General features: G+C 33.8%; 1 protein-coding gene across 4 annotated transcripts in view; it reads left to right on the forward strand.

Annotated features, from left to right (window-relative positions):
- Csmd3 (CUB and Sushi multiple domains 3) overlaps positions 1 to 18083 on the forward strand; it is a 926836-nt gene that overhangs the window by 847689 nt on the left and 61064 nt on the right. For 3 of the 4 annotated variants that reach the window (XM_042673149.1, XM_042673150.1, XM_042673152.1), the window contains 8 exons: positions 4030 to 4110; positions 4968 to 5081; positions 8377 to 8565; positions 8909 to 9055; positions 11183 to 11371; positions 11593 to 11778; positions 12842 to 13036; positions 16276 to 16449. In XM_042673149.1, coding sequence (XP_042529083.1) covers positions 4030 to 4110; positions 4968 to 5081; positions 8377 to 8565; positions 8909 to 9055; positions 11183 to 11371; positions 11593 to 11778; positions 12842 to 13036; positions 16276 to 16449 — 1275 coding nt within the window. The remainder of the gene's footprint in view (positions 1 to 4029; positions 4111 to 4967; positions 5082 to 8376; positions 8566 to 8908; positions 9056 to 11182; positions 11372 to 11592; positions 11779 to 12841; positions 13037 to 16275; positions 16450 to 18083) is intronic. The other variant, XM_042673151.1, reaches the window with a different exon arrangement.

An 18083-nucleotide genomic window follows, 5' to 3' on the forward strand; every position in this document is an offset into this window, starting at 1 on the left:
TTCCCTCTGTCTTCATATGCTATTTTATTTTATTTATATGCTATTTTAAAGCGAGGACTCATCTTAGAAGACTGTTTTGAAAGTCTTACCCTCAGGAAGTTCTGTCATTTATTTGGAAAATATTTGTTGAATTATGGTCATGGTGACAGAATATAGTTCTTAATCATAAAACAGGGAGATGCATAGATATCCTCCCTTATGTAACTTAAGGACACAAACCATAAACAATTAGACAAATAAGTGGATAAAAAATGTTGAAACAAGCCACGATTATATGTGCTCTGAAACATGGTTCTATGATTAGAAAATAGCAGTAAGGAGTCAGAAAGGGAGACATGAATTACACAGGAGGGATATTTAATGTGATCATAAAAAATGGGAATTTAGACACAAATTCATGCATACAAATTCATGGCCACACAAAAGACACAACTGGTAAAACTGATGATGATGGGAAGAAAGAACAAAGTAAGTGAAAAGAACAGAGAATACGCTCATCATAATAGCTCATAGCAATCCAAGTGGTTTTTGGAAGATAGCTTAGTAGCTGTAGGCAGCATGGTCCTCATTAATGATAATTTATAAGCTCTACTCTTCTAAAGTCTGCAGCAGACTGATGTGCATCATTCTCAGACTATTCCATAGGCAAAAGTAGTCAGACTATCCAAATAATATGTAAAAATGTGTGCATTCCTTCAAATAAAAAAATCAATTGTAATAGCCTCCAAGGTCAAAGGGAAAACATTAAGTAAGAAAACATTAAGATGAGTATCAGCACCTGTACATTTCTCTGATTTCTATGTTTCTTTCTGTTCTACATGAAACATCAAATAAATAGTTTCCTGGAGCATGACAATTAATTGGTATGGAGCTCTCTGTACCTTTTATTCCATTTTCTCCAGTCTCTGTGACATGTTCTTAGAATGTCATTTATTTATTTATTCATTTATTTATTTTTATTTGTTTTTATTTATGTATTATGCCAGTATTGAGGTTTGACCTTGGTTCTCCTGTTCTCATGTGGCTTTATGTACTCTTTACTGGGTCGCTGCCATTTGAGCCATATCTCTGGTTCCAGAAATACAGGTGTTATCTACTTGCCCTTGGTCATAATTTCCTCTTTAACTTTATAACCATTCCCTCTTAAAAAGTCTAAATTCATTAAATAAATTTTCAAAATTCCTAATTATTCTTCTCTGGCCTTTTTTTTTTTTTTGGTGGGTCGTGGGGCTTGAACTCTGGTCCTGGGTGCTATCCCTCAGCTCTTCAGCTCAAGGAGAGCGCTCTACCGCTTGAGCCACAGCACCACTTCCTCACTGGACTTTTGTGAGCAAGTGTTTTTCTCTAGTAGTAAGTGTGCCATCAGTATATTCACACTCCCTACCCCACATCCCCTCTGGGGCCAGACACCAAATCATCAATAAACAGCATAAAATCCTGAAAGGTAAACATTTAAAGTAGGTAGACAGGTAGCAACTTGAAGAAGAATATTTCTAATAATTTCCTTAATTCACTAATATTTTGAAAAACTTCAAAACATTCTTTTAGTTTTTAGATAGATATCCAATAATTAAGTTATAAACCTCTTATAAGAGGCATTTTGTTAGATTAAGATAAATCAATTTATAGATTACTTAGTCAAGTTTTGTCTAATTGTTTCTATCCCTATTAAATGCCTTTATGTCCATCAGTTCTCTAGAACTATAAATACCTTACTCATTATTTTTGTTTTTTGAAGAGATGGTACTGGGGTATGAACCCAGGACCTAGATTTTGTTCAAGGCTAGTATTTTACCACGTGATCCATAATTCCACTTTTGGCTGTTTTTTGTTGCTTAATTTGAGATATGACTTTACAAACTTCCCTGACCATACTGGCTTTGAATCATAATCTTCAGATCTCAAACTTCTGAGTAGCTAGGTTATCAGACATGAGCCACCAGCATCTGTCATACAATTTTTCTTTACTTTTCTTTTTTTCTTTTTGTTGGTCGTGGGTCTTCAACTTTGGGCCTGGGCGCTGTCTCTGAGAGCGCTCTACCTCTTGAGCCACAGCGCCACTTCTGGTTTTCTAGTGTTTTTTTTTATTGGACATCAGAGTCTCACAGACTTTTCTGCCTGGTCTGGCTTTGAACTGTGATACTCAGATCTCACCCTCTTGAGTAGCTAGGATTACAGGCTTGAGCCACGAGTGCCCAGCTACAATTTTTCTTGAACTTTATGTCATTTATTTACTTTGTGAAGTGGCATCCTTAACTAGGCTAGTTGATATTTGTTAGTATTCTGTAATACTCTTACAATAAGAGAAATTTGAAAGATATTTTATTTGAAAGGACGTAGCCTGTATTCTCTTTATCCCTATACTAGCTGTTTGATCTTGTATAACATACTACATTTCTTAAGTCTTACTATTTTTATGTACTCACTGATGTACACAAAGGTCTTCTATGTAGTGAAAATTACCTATCTATATGTATATAATAACCTCAGATACAATAGTTATACATTATGTTTCTTGAACAAATAAAACTTTAAAGATTGCATTATTGATTTTAGATAGATAGAACTTGTGGGGGTAGTAAGTAGTAGGTATGATACTTAGATTCACAGATTTTTTATTTAAATATATTTTTATTGTAAAGATACTGTACAAAGTAAGACATTGTACAGAGTAATGAAACTGTGCATGATTAAAGTAATGAGTACATATCCTATGGAGCATTGTTACCTCTTCTTTTCTTTTTCTCCTATCATCACTTCCTTCCCCACCTCCTCAACTCCCCACACTCCCCTAAGTTTTAAAGTTCGCTTTCAGCAGAGTGTCCTGTACACCTCATTGTTACAATGAGTCAACCTGTATCCTTGTTTCAGCATTTTGTTATTTCCCTTCCCTTCCCAACTTAGAAAAATGTATATACAAGATGCTGGGTCCTGGAATCAAATACAGTGAAAACAGGTTATACCATGGGAGAAGAACATACAAAAGAAAGAAAAGAAATCACATAGTACATTATAAGGACTTTAGAATCAACAGTAACAAAGAAAAAAATCCCTTGTGTCCATATCTCAGGGTTCATTTCACTTAGCACCATCTTATATGGTCATATGTGCATAGCTTTTGCCCTTTTCTACCTGTCTGGTAAGATTATCCTAAATGTATACTAGTTATTGTAAATGAGGTAAACCATGGGACCTATGTTTCTTTGGCCCTGGCTTACTTAGTATAATTTTTTCCAAGTCCCTAACAAATGGGGTGGTGCCATTTGTTCTGATGAACTAATAGAATCCCATTATGTATGTGTATATATATTATGTAATATATATGTCACATTTTCTTGATGCATTCATCTACGGTTTGGCTCCGTATCTTAGCTATGGAGAATAATGCTGTGATAAACCTAGTTGTTCTGGTAGATATAGTATGGTCCTGTTGTGGTTGTTTGGTTAAATGCCTAAAAGTGGGATTGCTGGGTCATAGGGGAGCTCTATGTGTAGTCTTCTGAAGAACTTCCATACTTCTTTGAACAAGTTTACACACTCACTAACTGTAAACTATTTATTCATGTAAACTGTTACATAAATAAATTATATTTGGGAGGATCAATCAAACACTTACAATTAAAGTGTTTATCATGTTGCCTGGAAGAATGTAAGCACTATGTTCTTTACCTGCTTGTAGAACATGGATGTCAAATACTCTGCTTAGTGCAGGAGATTCTGTGATGAACTGTAGGAAAGAGAGGTGATGAGCAGGTAAGCTTGCAATAGTACAGAGTTCTAAATTGTGATTTGGAAAATGTTGTGAGTCACATACCAAGAAGGACTAGAAGGATTTTATTACAGGAATCTATGTCTTGCTACTTTAAAAAATGATTATTTTCTTTCACCGCTCTCTACTTTGAAAAATAAAGCAATAATTAAAACTTTCTACATTCTACCATTTTTATCTTATTGAAATTGGACACAATTTTCTTTGCGTACCTGTAGCTGCTCAGAAAAGGAGTAAATCAATGCTGTTTATTTTCATAGCTTACCAACTACGAGTGTGCCAACCTCCACCACCAGTACCCAATGCTGAAATTTTAACAGAAGATGATGAATTTGAAATAGGTAAAAACTGATAACTTATTTTTAAGGAAAATAAACGGGTAGCAGATCATTTGCATGAAAAGAAATTAAAAAATGGAATATTATAGCCCACTCTCTTTAAATCTATTTCCGCTGGCCTGATGGAGATTTTCTGGGATTGTTTTAAGGAGGGAGAACAGGAAATAGACAAAAGGAAATAACCAGGGAAGTGGTATGAATTCTCTTTATCCAGAAGAGACTTAAAAATAGCATTGCATTGAAGCATGCAACTATATTCTGGTGTCTCTTCTCTGATCTTTCTGCTTCTGATTCTACAGTACTCACATTTTTTTTTTCTTTTTGATCGAAGCATTATTCCATAGAATATAAGGTATATTAGAAGGAATATTTACATCCAAATCTTAGAAAATGCTTGGTTGATTATGTTAAATTTGACAAATCCCTCTCAAGTAGCGTTTCCTTTAAAAATGATATATGAAAGCTAATATAAGAGAATTTTATTTTATCATATTGTGTTTAATCTGTAAAAAATGTAACTATCATTTCCAGTGACCAATGGAAGTTTGATTTTAAAATAATTAACTTGGTCCCTGTTCCTCACCTTTAAAATAAAGAAAGAAAAGCAAAATGAAAAATTCTAAATTGGGAGTCTTCTAAATACTGGATATATTTTAATTGAACATTCTATCTCTATCAACCAAACCATTCCCTTTTGAATGTGGCCTCTTCCCAGCACCAGTGCATATGGACGTGTAGTTTCCTTTTGCCTTGAGTTCTGAACGGCATTGAAAAATCTGTTCTGAGTTAAAATGTCTATTTGTTTAGCATTGATTTGAGTCTCCACAGAGTTTCCACTGCTCTTTTTTTGTTGGAAATAGGTGATATTATTCGGTATCAGTGTCTACCTGGATTTACCCTGGTTGGAAATGCAATTCTGACTTGCAGATTAGGAGAGCGGCTACAAATGGATGGGGCACCTCCAGTTTGTCAAGGTATCAATTTTTGTGGTTATTTTAATTCTTTATTTGTTTTGTATTTAACTCAAAAACAGAAAAAAATTCTAATATTAAATATGTAGCTGGAGGTCCTGGGAATGTGACTTTTTGGAGAGTGCTTGTCTAGCATGTATGAAGCCCTGGGTTTGATTCCTCATTATCACATAAACAGAAAAAACTGGAAGTGGTGCTGTGGCTCAAATGGTAGAGTGCTAGCCTTGAGCAAAAAGCTCAGGAACAATGCCTAGATCCTGAGTTCAAGCCCCATGAATGGGGCTTGTACTATTCATTTCTCTATTTTTCTGACTTTGCTTTAAATGTCTTTGATTTGTCCAACGTTTAATTGTTGAAGTTTAGCACAAAGCCAGTACACTTTGTGTAAATTATTTTTGCCATGAGAGGTTGGAATAAAAGTATAATGAAAGGAAAAAAAAGAACATTTTAAATTGAAGCCTCAAAGTTCATTATTTTTATTTGGAAAAAGACTTATTTTAACAACTTATTTATTCTAATTGACTACTTATTAAGTAAAAGGAGCTGAAGAATGAGCTAACTAATAACAAAAGACCTTCCTGTGAAGGCCTTTTCTGGAAGGAGGAAACTATACTGTATTCAAGGAATAGACAAAGAGAATGCAGCATCTGAATCTTTAACTATTTGTGGTGTGGGAAAAACTTGTGGAATTTCAAATGACCAACAAAATCTAAAACTATTACAAAGCTAAGGAAAGCTAATCTAAGTGCCTAATGAGCACGTACAGACACATTGAATGAGCAGAATTTGTACCTTTAAGAAATTTGCTATTTGGGGGCTGGGAAGGTGGCTCAGTAGTAGAGCTCATGCCTTGCATGCCTGAGGCCCTGGGTTCAATTCCTCAGCAACATATAAACAAAAAGAAAAAAAAAGCCGGAAGTGGCACTGTGGCTCAAGTGGTAGAGCACTAGCTTTGAGCTGAAGAGCTAAGGAACAGCGCCCAGGCCCAGAATTCAGGCCCCACGACCAGACCCTCTCCCCCCCCAAAAAAAGGAATTTGCCATTTGATGGACATGTGAATGGTGGGCAGCATGGTGATACTCAGAATTCAATTATTATTGAGTTGTGTGGCCAGAAAGGTGTTTAATGCCCAGTAACTAATCATAAACATCAAAATCAATCATAAATGCTGACTAATCTGAGTAAATTCAATTGGATTGGATTATCCTCCAGATTTATTGAACTATTTTATTTGATTACTCAATTCAGGGTTCATTTCTGAGGTATGGAAATCAATTTCCTGGAAACTATTTTAACTGTGTAAGCCTCAACCAAAGAACTTGTTTATTATGATAAATGTGTAATAAATGACTATTAGCTTTTGCTTTTTCTACCTAAATTGAATACTTTTGAGAAAAGGAGACTTTCAAAGTACTGAAAATAAAAGGTAATTTTAGAAGTATAAACAGTTCCAGTGTAAGAAATTTTCATTATCTATGTCTCCACTGCTAGAACATCTTGGTGGTGGTTTGGTGCTTTGGTATTCTGATGTCTGTCATGTATATTCTTGATAGGCAGGTACCATTAATTTAACTTTCTCCATCATACACGAAAGTCTCTAATATTTAGGGTTGCATGAGATTGATATTCAAGTACTGAGATATATAGATGGAGATCATGGATTTCTGTGTTTTAGAAAATAATACATTGAAAAATAACTTGAATAGACATAGTAGTTTCAATAGTACTATGATATTTAATGATGGTGTCAGGATTTGATCACAGGCCTTGGTAATAAGAAGGTATTCTACAACCTGATTCAAGTTCCTAGGACTTTACACATTTATACAATTGGGTTTGGACTATGGTCCTCCTATTGAACTGTCTACATAGCTGAGTTGGTGGGCACACACTACCATACCCAGCACTTTTTATTGTTGTTTTTGCTGGAACTGGAGCTTGAACTCAAAAGAGTCCTATTTCTTGATTGGCATTTTCACTCCAAGCTGTGCTTTGCCACTTGAGCTACATATATAAAGAATGTATTGAATAGCTGACTTAATGGCAAATGATATGGATCCCAACAAATAAAATGTACTGCACTTTGAAGGACTTTAGAATGCAATTATATTGTTTTCCAAATACATAATAAATTATATATATTGCATATATATTTATTCTTATTGACAGTTATTAAGACAGCAAAAGCATGAATTAAGAAGTGCTTTATCAGCAAAGTACCTTATAAAAAATGTATGAAAATATAATAACAAACTTATTATTTTTACGATTTGAGGCAGATAAGTTATGCTTAGCTAATAAGGAGATGTACTGGAAGGAATGGGCTTACATACAGCCCTGACAAAATGTTAGAGATCCAGCTCAATGAATCAGCCAGTCATGGTGGTATATATCTGTGGTCCCAGCAATTCTGGATGCATAGGGAAGAGGATGAGAATCTGAAGCTTATTTCACAAGAATAAAACAAACAGTTAGGCCCTATATAAATAATAACTAAAGCAAAAAAGACTTTTATTTTAAATTATTTAATTAAAAGTAAGAGAAAAAACAGTGTTTTAACCTATACTTTGTACACAAATCTAGTATGTGAATCTCAAGGTAACTTGCAACACAGAGTTGTCTGAAATCCACACCTGGTTGTCTGAAATCCTCTTTGGATTTGGCTATGGTGGTATATACTGTAATCTAAGGACTTGGTAGGCCAAGGCTTCAGAATTGCTAGCTCAAGTCCAGCTAGCCTCATGCTGAGACCCTACCTCAAAATAAAATGGACGAAGAATACATTAAAAAATACTGTCATGGCTTATTCATATCTGATCCTGGGATCAGAAATAAATTTACCTTACATTATCACTCTTATTAAAGAAGTCGGTTTTCTGTCTAATCACATATGCCTTCAAGAGGTAAAAGTATAGAGAGAGATGGAAGTAAGGAAAAATTTAAGGACAGGAAAGAATGAGGAAAAGACAAAGATAAGAGAAACAGCTTTGGAAAAAAACACAAAGAAATGTTGGAAAGTATATGCATAAATAGAAAAAACATATACTTTATCTTATATTTATTTTGTATAAAAGCAGTGATATTCTGTGTATTAAAGAAATGAGATTCATAACATAAATTTTAGATCAGTTTTCTATATTTTAATAGTAGCTTAACGCAAATGACTTCTAACGTATAATTCCAGTGTCATCATCTTTATAGCTATAGACTATGACAACAGGAATACTTAGTATTTAAGATGAAGTTTTCATTGTGTTCTAAAAGACTCACATGATTTAACGATGTCTATCTTTGACAGTGCTCTGCCCTGCCAATGAATTACGTCTAGATTCTACGGGAGTCATATTGAGCCCGGGCTATCCAGATAGTTACCCAAATCTTCAAATGTGTGCATGGAGCATTTCAGTGGAAAAGGGTTACAACATCAGCATGTTCATAGAATTCTTCCAGACAGAGAAAGAATTTGATGTTCTTCAGGTGTATGATGGTAACCATGGGTTATATTTACTAGATATTTATAAATTTAATCAAGTGCTCTAACCACAGAAACAGACCTTTATGGTGAAATACTACTTTCGTGATTTTTATCTTATAGGTATTTTGGAAAATACGAAAATTAAATTAATTGTGTTCCATATAAAAATGTAGTTATCTTACTCTTCTATACAATATAGTTATTTCAGTGAAGGCTTAAACATTTCACATTATATTTTACTTATTGCTTTGAGTGCAGAGCAATTTAATATTATTTTATGTGTTCACATATACTACAAATGAGAGACAATAAGCTTATTCAGTCATATCTAAATTGTATTACTTTCTTTCTAAAGGACCGAATATTCAAAGTCCAGTGCTAATTTCCCTCAGTGGTGATTATTCAGCTGCTTTTAATATAACAAGCAATGGTCATGAAGTGTTTCTTCAGTGGTCAGCAGATCATGGCAATAACAAAAAAGGCTTCCGGATAAGGTATATAGGTATGTGTGACTCACAATTTCAGTATAATCTCTCCTGTATCTTCACTGTGATTACGGCTGGACTCTAGATGCTATTCTATTAAACATGAATTTGAATACCAACTCCTCCATTGATATTTCCTGATCGGTTTCTGTAAATGTTGTAATGACAATACTGTAACTACTCATGGTTTTGACATAGTTTAAAAGCACAAACACAGTTTATAACTCGGGTTCATTATAAATTAATCTGAAACTCTTTTATCAACAAATTTGTTTGCCTTGAATATTCAGAAAATGTTAATGTGTATGAACATCAACTAGCACTTTCTGGTATATTTAATAACAACTTAAGCAACTTTAAATAACAACTTAAGCAAAAGATAAATATACAATAGTGAAAATCTCCTTTATTATCCATCTTTTATTATACTTGCGGAGATGTCTTCATTATTAAGAGAGAGATTGGTGAATGTATTATTTAAAACCCTTAAATTTGAAGAAATTAGTTAGCACTGCTGGTTTTCACTTTGAAATATTTAGAAAGTTGTGGGCTGAAAATTCTTGTTAGTGTTACGGTAGCATAGCTTCTTCTAGAAGCCTTCCTTCATGAACCAGTTATTGTAATATAGAATCCCATCTTATGTGAAAGTTGTACTTCTTTTTTTTACCATCCTAAATCCTGTCAAATCCATAGGTGTGGGCTCAACTGCAGAATGCACGGGAGCTGTTGAGCCATCTCTTCCTTTATGGTGTTCATTCTTTCTAAGTCATGGGTCTTTTGATAATCACTTTGATTAAAAATTATTTTGTAAATGTTTTCTACACTCTCATAGAACCATGAAACATGACAAATTAATTTTAGAGTTCAGTTAAAAGTGCTCTCAAACTTTACTCATTTGCGTAATTTTGCAAATACTTGTTATGAACAAACAAAATTTTATTGTCTAAATATTTGGTAAAATTATGAGATGATGCATACAGTCTGACTATGTACTAAGAATTGGTCTTATAAAAATAACTAGTAGCAATGACATTGTACTGATATTTTATTGTATATCTTTGTTTAGCTAAAACTTTAAAAACTAAAATATCTGAATGATTTAAAAACTAATATATATGCCTGAAAGTTAGAATTGAGTATATTGAGTCATTTTTTTATATTTGAAACATAAGTGTCATTTTACTAATATTTTTTCTAATAGCACTAAAAGTTAGCACATTAACTTCTATTTTTAAATTATTTTGAGTGCTTAAAGGGAGACTTTTCAGATTAAACAATTATTATATCACATTATAGACCGCACTTTATTCATGTTAATATTCATGACAAAGTTTGATATAAATATACAGAAGACACTACTTTTAGCTACCAAGAACAGCTTGACATATTTAATATGTATGTCTTTCTTAAGAAATGACAGGTTATAGAATGTATATTGTAAGTCCAATCTGGTTCCTATTACATACCTCTAAAATTTCATTTTTTTTCTTCAGTGAATACATTAAAGTTTCAAAGGGTAACTGGAACCTGTCAGGCTGGAATGTCATGAAAGTATATTTATGAAAAAAGCTACGTGACATTATCTTTTGACATTTCAGACTTCAAGAGAGGGGGAAAAAGTATTCTATTGGTAATTTTTATCAGCATATGTAAGCAGTCCTGATGAAATGGAAACTCTTTAACACACCAGAAAAGAAGATTACAGAATGTGGGGGCTGAATTTAGACAGCAAGCAAATGAAACACATGACCTAACATGATATAGATGTCTAGCAATAACTTCAAAGTGACATGAGAACCACATACTTTAAAATATTACTCTATGGCTGTGGCTTTAGACCACTAATATGACAGGAAATCTTGTCTAAAATTCAATGAGATACTCAGAGGGCTTTTAAACCTTTAGGATGTTAAGAATAATATGTCTCAAGATAGAAGGAACCCCTTTAATTGACACCTGCCTCAAAAGTTTTATAAGGAAATTATTCTCAGAAAATAAAAACTAAATGGTGTTCACTAAATTCATGGTGATGACAGTTGACTTATTTTATGTAGGTGTATTCATGATGTAGTTGTTGATAATTTTAGGTGCTAAAGGATTTCTGATTCCCCAATTAAGCATTGACTCTGTTTTCCTTTGAAAAGCTTTCTACTGTAGTACCCCGGAGTCCCCTCCCCACGGCTACATCATCAGTCAGACAGGTGGGCAGCTAAACAGTGTGGTCCGCTGGGCCTGTGATCGAGGATTCCGACTGGTTGGCAAGAGCAGTGCCGTATGCAGAAAGTCTTCCTATGGGTACCATGCATGGGATGCGCCGGTCCCTGCCTGCCAAGGTGACGTACGGTGCCCCAAATACATCAAAGCTTTCACAAATTATTAGAAAAGAATGCTCATGAGTTATTCTGAATTTCTTTTAGAGGATTGGAAAAAACCCCAAGGTATCTTCAAATGTTTGAATAGATTTATGTAGTATGTTAAGTATTTGCTATTTGTGTCAATACAGTTTTGTTTTCATACTTTCATTTCATACTTTTGCATGCTTATACTATTTTAGCAATTTCCTGTGGGATTCCTAAAGCACCGACGAATGGAGGTATACTCACAACGGATTACCTGGTGGGAACTCGAGTCACCTACTTTTGTAATGATGGATACAGACTTTCCTCCAAGGAGCTCACCACAGCTGCATGCCAGTCCGATGGGACTTGGAGCAACCACAACAAAACCCCTCGCTGTGTAGGTGCGTCTGGAGAGGCGGTGCTCCTATTGGTGTTTCTACTGCCATCATGTGTGCCTGGAAATTTATGTGTTGCTGAATTGTCAAAACCAATTTTCTAAAATGAACTGACCTAACGGGGGAGAAAAATTAATTAAGTTATCTTAAAATGAGGAGAGAAAAAGACTTTGAACTCATTTTGGAACTTGAATTTTTATCATATAAAACTTTTATCATATAAAACTGACATTCATTTATTGCAAAAGTTATCCATTCACCAACATGTTTACAATACACAGACTTTTGAGAAAAAATTTCTTCTTGCATTATGAAATTGTAGTTCAGGAAATTTCTCTATGAGTTTTATGAGAACAAAGAACAAAGTTGAGATATCCATGATTTTTGACTTACTTACTAGTCTTCAAGTCACTGACACTTCCATTTCCATCAGTACTACTTTAATAGATTAGTGAATATTACATGATTACTGATAATAGTTCTGCTAAGTAAATTGAAACAAAAGGGCTGTTAGTTTAAAAACAAAATCTTCATTTCCTCTCTATATTTCAATTGTTTCCATTTAGTCCTAACATTTCAAATTTATTGTGGTTTCATATAAAATTAGGACAATTAGTTGTGATTATAACACAAGTATCTAGTTATCATTATACTTTGTTTACCTTAAACAAATTTTGATGTCAGTTTGTATTAAAGTGCTTACATATACAAATATTAACATCATACAAATTTCCTACAAATGTACCTAACTTGCAATGTTGCAAACATACAAAATTAGAAATAAAAGTGAATGCAGTAGTTGGGACTATAGTGGATAGAATGATGTTGATAAAGAGCTGGATTTTTAACAGCAAGCTATGTAGGGAACTGTAGTGGTACCAAAAATAGGTAAATTAGGGAAAAATATATGGAGAAAGAATAGAGAATAAATGATAAAGATTTCATATGGCATAACAATAAATAAATTAAGGCATAGAGACCTAAAGAAGTGAGTATGTACTTATGTAGAGTTAAAAGATGGAACAAATATAGTTGACTTTTTTGCAATTTACATTCTTGCCTTCTGTAGTTGTTACATGTCCAAGCATCAATTCCTTCACTTTGGAACACGGAAGATGGAGAATTGTGAACGGGTCACATTATGAATATAAAACCAAAGTAGTTTTCAGCTGTGACCCTGGTTATCACGGACTAGGTCCTGCTTCTATTGAATGCCTTCCTAATGGTACCTGGAGCTGGAGAAATGAAAGACCATATTGCCAAAGTAAGGATCTGCTCTTAAATTTATTCATAACCATCATTGGTGATTTTATTGTTTGATTCTCTTTGTTTACAAACATATCAAAGGAACAATACTATTACTAATTTTTACTCACAAAACAGGTGTCATCCTGTTAGTCAAATGGCCTGAAATAGCCATGTTCAAGCAATCTTCCTACATAAGTATCCCGATTAGTTGGTATTATAGGTGTACGCAACCATGAATAGCTAGATAATAAGACTAATATGATTATCTCATTATATATTAAAGCTTCTCAATAGAAAAACATATGGACTTACAATTTGACAGACGCAAATTTTACCATTTAGATATATTAAGCTCATTTTAGACAAAAAAGAAACTGATCACCAGATATAAACATTTGATATTGCCATGCTATATAATGCTTAGTCTCTGTTATCCCAGATTTCCTTGACAGTAAACTAGGATAGCAACCATTGGGCAGAGTGGATGCAAAGGTCCAATGCTAGGACATATTGACAGCAATATTTCATTGAACTCCTTATGGATCTTATTGAGTCCAAATGAGCAGCTAATTCAGATTATTTCCCTCAGTTTCCATAAAAAGCCAGGATTTACTATATACAACCTAACTCAGCACAGAACATTCTAATGAAATAGGTTGCAATCCATTGAAAATCATTCACTGTTTTAGATAGTTACTTTCCTCTAGGAGATACGCTATTCTAAAAATTCAGCTTTTTAATTTGCATCCAAAACATCTATGACATACGGCACAGACAGCTACAATTTTTAACTAAGAAAATAAAGAGTTGTGATGAATTTAAAACGATTCAGAATTTTAATATAGCTGTTAGATTAAAAGAGACTTTGCCAGAAAACCACATAGACAATGAACAAAGAAAAGGTTTATTGCCAGTAAAGGGACCAGCAATACCCCTTCTCACAAGAGAGGGGTGAGAAGAAGTGCCAGCTATTGTCTGAGGTGACTTACATAACCTACTTAGGCTAGGAGGGGCTAGACAAAACTAGTGGGCAGAGACGCTCCTGTGGACATGTGGGCCAGGTGCTTCATCGTGGTGGACTAGGATTTATGGCTGCTGCCCAAGTAATAGATAAGGGGCCCTGCAGCTGCCCAGATCTGAAGGTCACTCTAAGGGGCTCTTGATGCTTTATTTGGTGATAGCTGCCCCAGAGGAGTGCCATCTCAAGGTAAAGAGGGTTGGAGGCTGATTATTTACTGCCTTGAGGAAATGGGCCTAGTGTTGCCCAGGAAGGGCGCATGCTAAGCTGTGGAGAGGGGAAGGAGCATGCTAAGCCAAGGGAAGGGAGCTCATTCAGCTAACAATACCAGATAACTCACTTAGATGCAATAAGTGTATAAGTGCATAAGTACCTGCTCATATGTTATTTATGAATGTTCTATGCTTTTAAGTTTACTAAATCTATATAACAGTACAGAACTTTATGGCTTCTAAGAGTTAAATGATCATCATACTGATTAATTAAAAATTTAAAAATAGATTTCTAAATTATATTTTATGTTCTGAACTTTATATGTAATTATTTAAGATTTATCAACTTGTTCATGTTATAGACATCTAAACTAAAGCTGAAAGCAGCAGTTAGAGCAAGAATGAAGTTTATGAGCTAATGGTTAGATATTAGGTTCTAGAATTACACTGTCAGGTTTATATCTTTATTATCTGTTTATACGCTTTGTTAACTTTCTAAACTTATTTAACTTTTTTTATGTGTACAGGACCTACTTACAATAATTCTGACAACCATTGTATCTACTTCCAAATTTATTTTGAAAAATACATAACTGAAATTGCTAATAATAGTACCCATTACGTAGTAAACAATAAATGTTAGCTATTTTTGTGTTCATCCCAGAATGACATTTCATTTAAATGAAGGAATTATAACAGGTAACTTCTAAATGACTTAGCAAATCAGTTAATCTGCCTTCTTTATTTTTAAAACTTCATGACAGATCCTGAGGCATGCTGTGAAAATGAAATATTTTGTATATACACAATCTTTATATAATACTCATCTTTATATAAAGATAATATAAAGATATATATTATAAAATTATTTCTATAAGGATTATCTTAATATAACCTTTATATAGTACTTATATACAAGGAAACTAGCTTCCACAAGTTGAAAGACAAACCTGCTGCTACTTTATCAATTAGGAAAATACTTTGAACTAATGAATTAAATACTCTTTAACAATATGGTGTTTTTCAATACAATCAGCTTAATTAAGCACCCCCCAAAAAGTTCAAAAAACTTTAACAAATTTCTCCCGCAAAGAAGATTTTATGCAAACATTAAGAAGCTAAATGTTATCCTAACTTAAGCATTACTCTCTCTATATATATCTCAAAATAAACATTATCTTATTAATACATACAATTTTTATATGGTTATAATAGATTGTATTTAATTTTTTTCAAAAGCAGAATAAACATTGAAGTATATCTGTCCTTCATACTTTCAAATTGAAACATGATGTATAATATCAATTTCAGGCTTTATTTTCTTGATGGTACTAGAGATTGAACTCAGGTCCCCATGGTGACAGACAAGCACTGTATCACCTGAGCCAAGCCACACCAATACTCTTTTTAACATTGTTTACTTTCAAAGTAGAGCACTGCTTTATGATCAGGCCAGCCTGGGCTGTGATTCTCCATATTGGTGCTTTTCTGTTTGTTGAGGTAATAGGCCCAAGACACTAGATTCAGCAACTATTGAGAGATTCTCAAACTTTTACACTGAAACAAGTCTCAGACTAAGATACCAATCATCTCTGCCTCTCAAATAAGTACAATTACAGTCTTGAGTCACAGCACTTGGAAAAAATTCAGTTTTAAATGCACCAGATCATAAACTATTCAAAATGTGTGTGTGTGTGTGTGTGTGTGTGTGTGTGTGTGTGCGCGCGTGCGTGCGCACGCGCATAATCTTTAATTTGTTGTTGTTGGTTGTGGCACTTGAACTCAGGCCTGGGCATGACCCTAAGCTCTTTTGCTCAAGGCTAGTTATTTACCACTTGGAGGCACAGTTCTGGTTTTCTGGTGGTTAATTGGAGATAAGAGTCTCAGGGATTTTCTGTGATCCTCAGACCTCAGCTTCCTGAGTAGCTAGGATTATGAGTGCCTGGCTCAAAATGTCAAAAGTAAATTTTACAACCATGTATTGGATGTGTCTGAAAGAATCCTTCTTTCTTTCCTCTTTCTAAGTTATTTCCTGTGGAGAATTACCCACACCTCCAAATGGAAACAAGATTGGAACTCAGACTTCATATGGTTCCACAGCTATCTTTACATGTGATTCAGGATTCATGCTTGTTGGGTCAGCTGTGCGGGAATGCCTTTCTTCTGGCCTTTGGAGTGGATCAGAAACCAAATGTCTAGGTAAAGATTTTTAAATCACTTTAACCAACTTTTACAGACATAGACTGGAGAAAAGACAGATATCCCTCACCCCAATGTAAGATTAAAACTAATGCTCATTCATTTAAGGATGCTAAAAATCCCTTTAAAAACTGGGTCACTTATGGTAGAAACTATTAAACAGAAAAGTATTAAATGTGTTTGAGCACATGTATGTAGTCCTGGGGCTTTAACTCAACATCTAGATGCAGTCCCTGAACTTTTAGCCCAAGGTTAATGCTCTACAGTTGAGCCACAGCTCCAATTCCACCTTTTTTGCATGTGATTAAGAAGAGAGAAGAATCTCACAGGCATTTCTGCCCAGGGTTATTTCTAGGAGCAAATCTCATCTAAACCTCACCAGGCTTCAAATGAAAGTTTAATTTAATTTTCCGAGACTTGTTTCCCATAAATCGGCAGCAAAACTCAATGTGTATTTATATCAACTATATCTTAATCTACTTAAATGACAAGTTTAAAAAAGATAAATACACAATGGTAAATATCTTGCTTAAATTATTAAGCATCATTTTATGATACTTGTTAAGATGTCTTTATTTTTAAAAGAGATTGATGAGTAGATCATTCAAAATACTTAAGGGTTTCTTTTTAATACTTATAGGATGGAAATTTTGTCTTTTAATTATGTTCTTACAAATTGTTTTTATTGTTCTTTGATATTTTGTATGGTTACTTTCTTTATCTGTACTGTATATCTTCTGTATTCAAGCCCCAATTTTTTCTTCTATATCATCTATTGTGTGTGTGAAGCTTTCTACTTTATTTTATTTTTATTCCTTGGCATTAAGTTTGATTGTTTTCTGGGATTTCTATCTCTTTATTGAGATCTTGTTCCATGTTTTGCATTGTCTTCTTTTATCTCAAGTAACTATTATTTTAAACTTATTTAGCTCTTTATTATATTCACTTGAACTTTGTTAGCTTTTTCTCAGTTTCTCATTAAATTACTACTTATATTCATTTTTTATTTTGTTTTATAATTCATGTTTTCTAAAAGTGTTATACAGTTTTATCCTATTTTCTCATTTTTCTTTTATTTCTGTTTTGGGCTTTATTCTATTGAGACACCGTTATGGTATGGGATTTTATATCCCTATAATCAATTTTTCCAGTAGGTTATTTTATTCTTGATGAATTTGTTAGATGGGTTAATAAGCTATTTCACATGACTAGTTTGCAGGTATATGTTGGCTTTCATGCCTTTTCCAATTCAAAAATCAGTGAAATATTTTCATAAATATAATGACCTTGGTAATATTATGTACATCTCTAGTCATGCTCAAAGTACTGGGGGCTGGGTATTTTATATTTCTTTTTTTAATATGTTTTTTATTATAAAAATATTGTACAGAGGGGTTACAGTTACATGAACAAGGTAATGAGTACACTTCCTATCAAGCATTGTTACCTTCTCCTTTGTTTTTCCCCTACCATCCCTTCCCTCCCATCTCCACAACTACACTCCCCTTACTTTCCCCCACTTAAATTGTAAAGTTCATTTTCAACATAGTATCTTGTACATCTCATTGTTACAATGGGTTAACCTATATCCCTATTTAAGCCTTTTTTTCCCCTTCCCCTCCCCAAGCTGAAGA

The sequence above is a fragment of the Dipodomys spectabilis genome, unplaced genomic scaffold, assembly GCF_019054845.1.
Source record: "Dipodomys spectabilis isolate Male_0828 unplaced genomic scaffold, ASM1905484v1 ptg000783l, whole genome shotgun sequence".
Taxonomy (NCBI): domain Eukaryota; kingdom Metazoa; phylum Chordata; class Mammalia; order Rodentia; family Heteromyidae; genus Dipodomys; species Dipodomys spectabilis.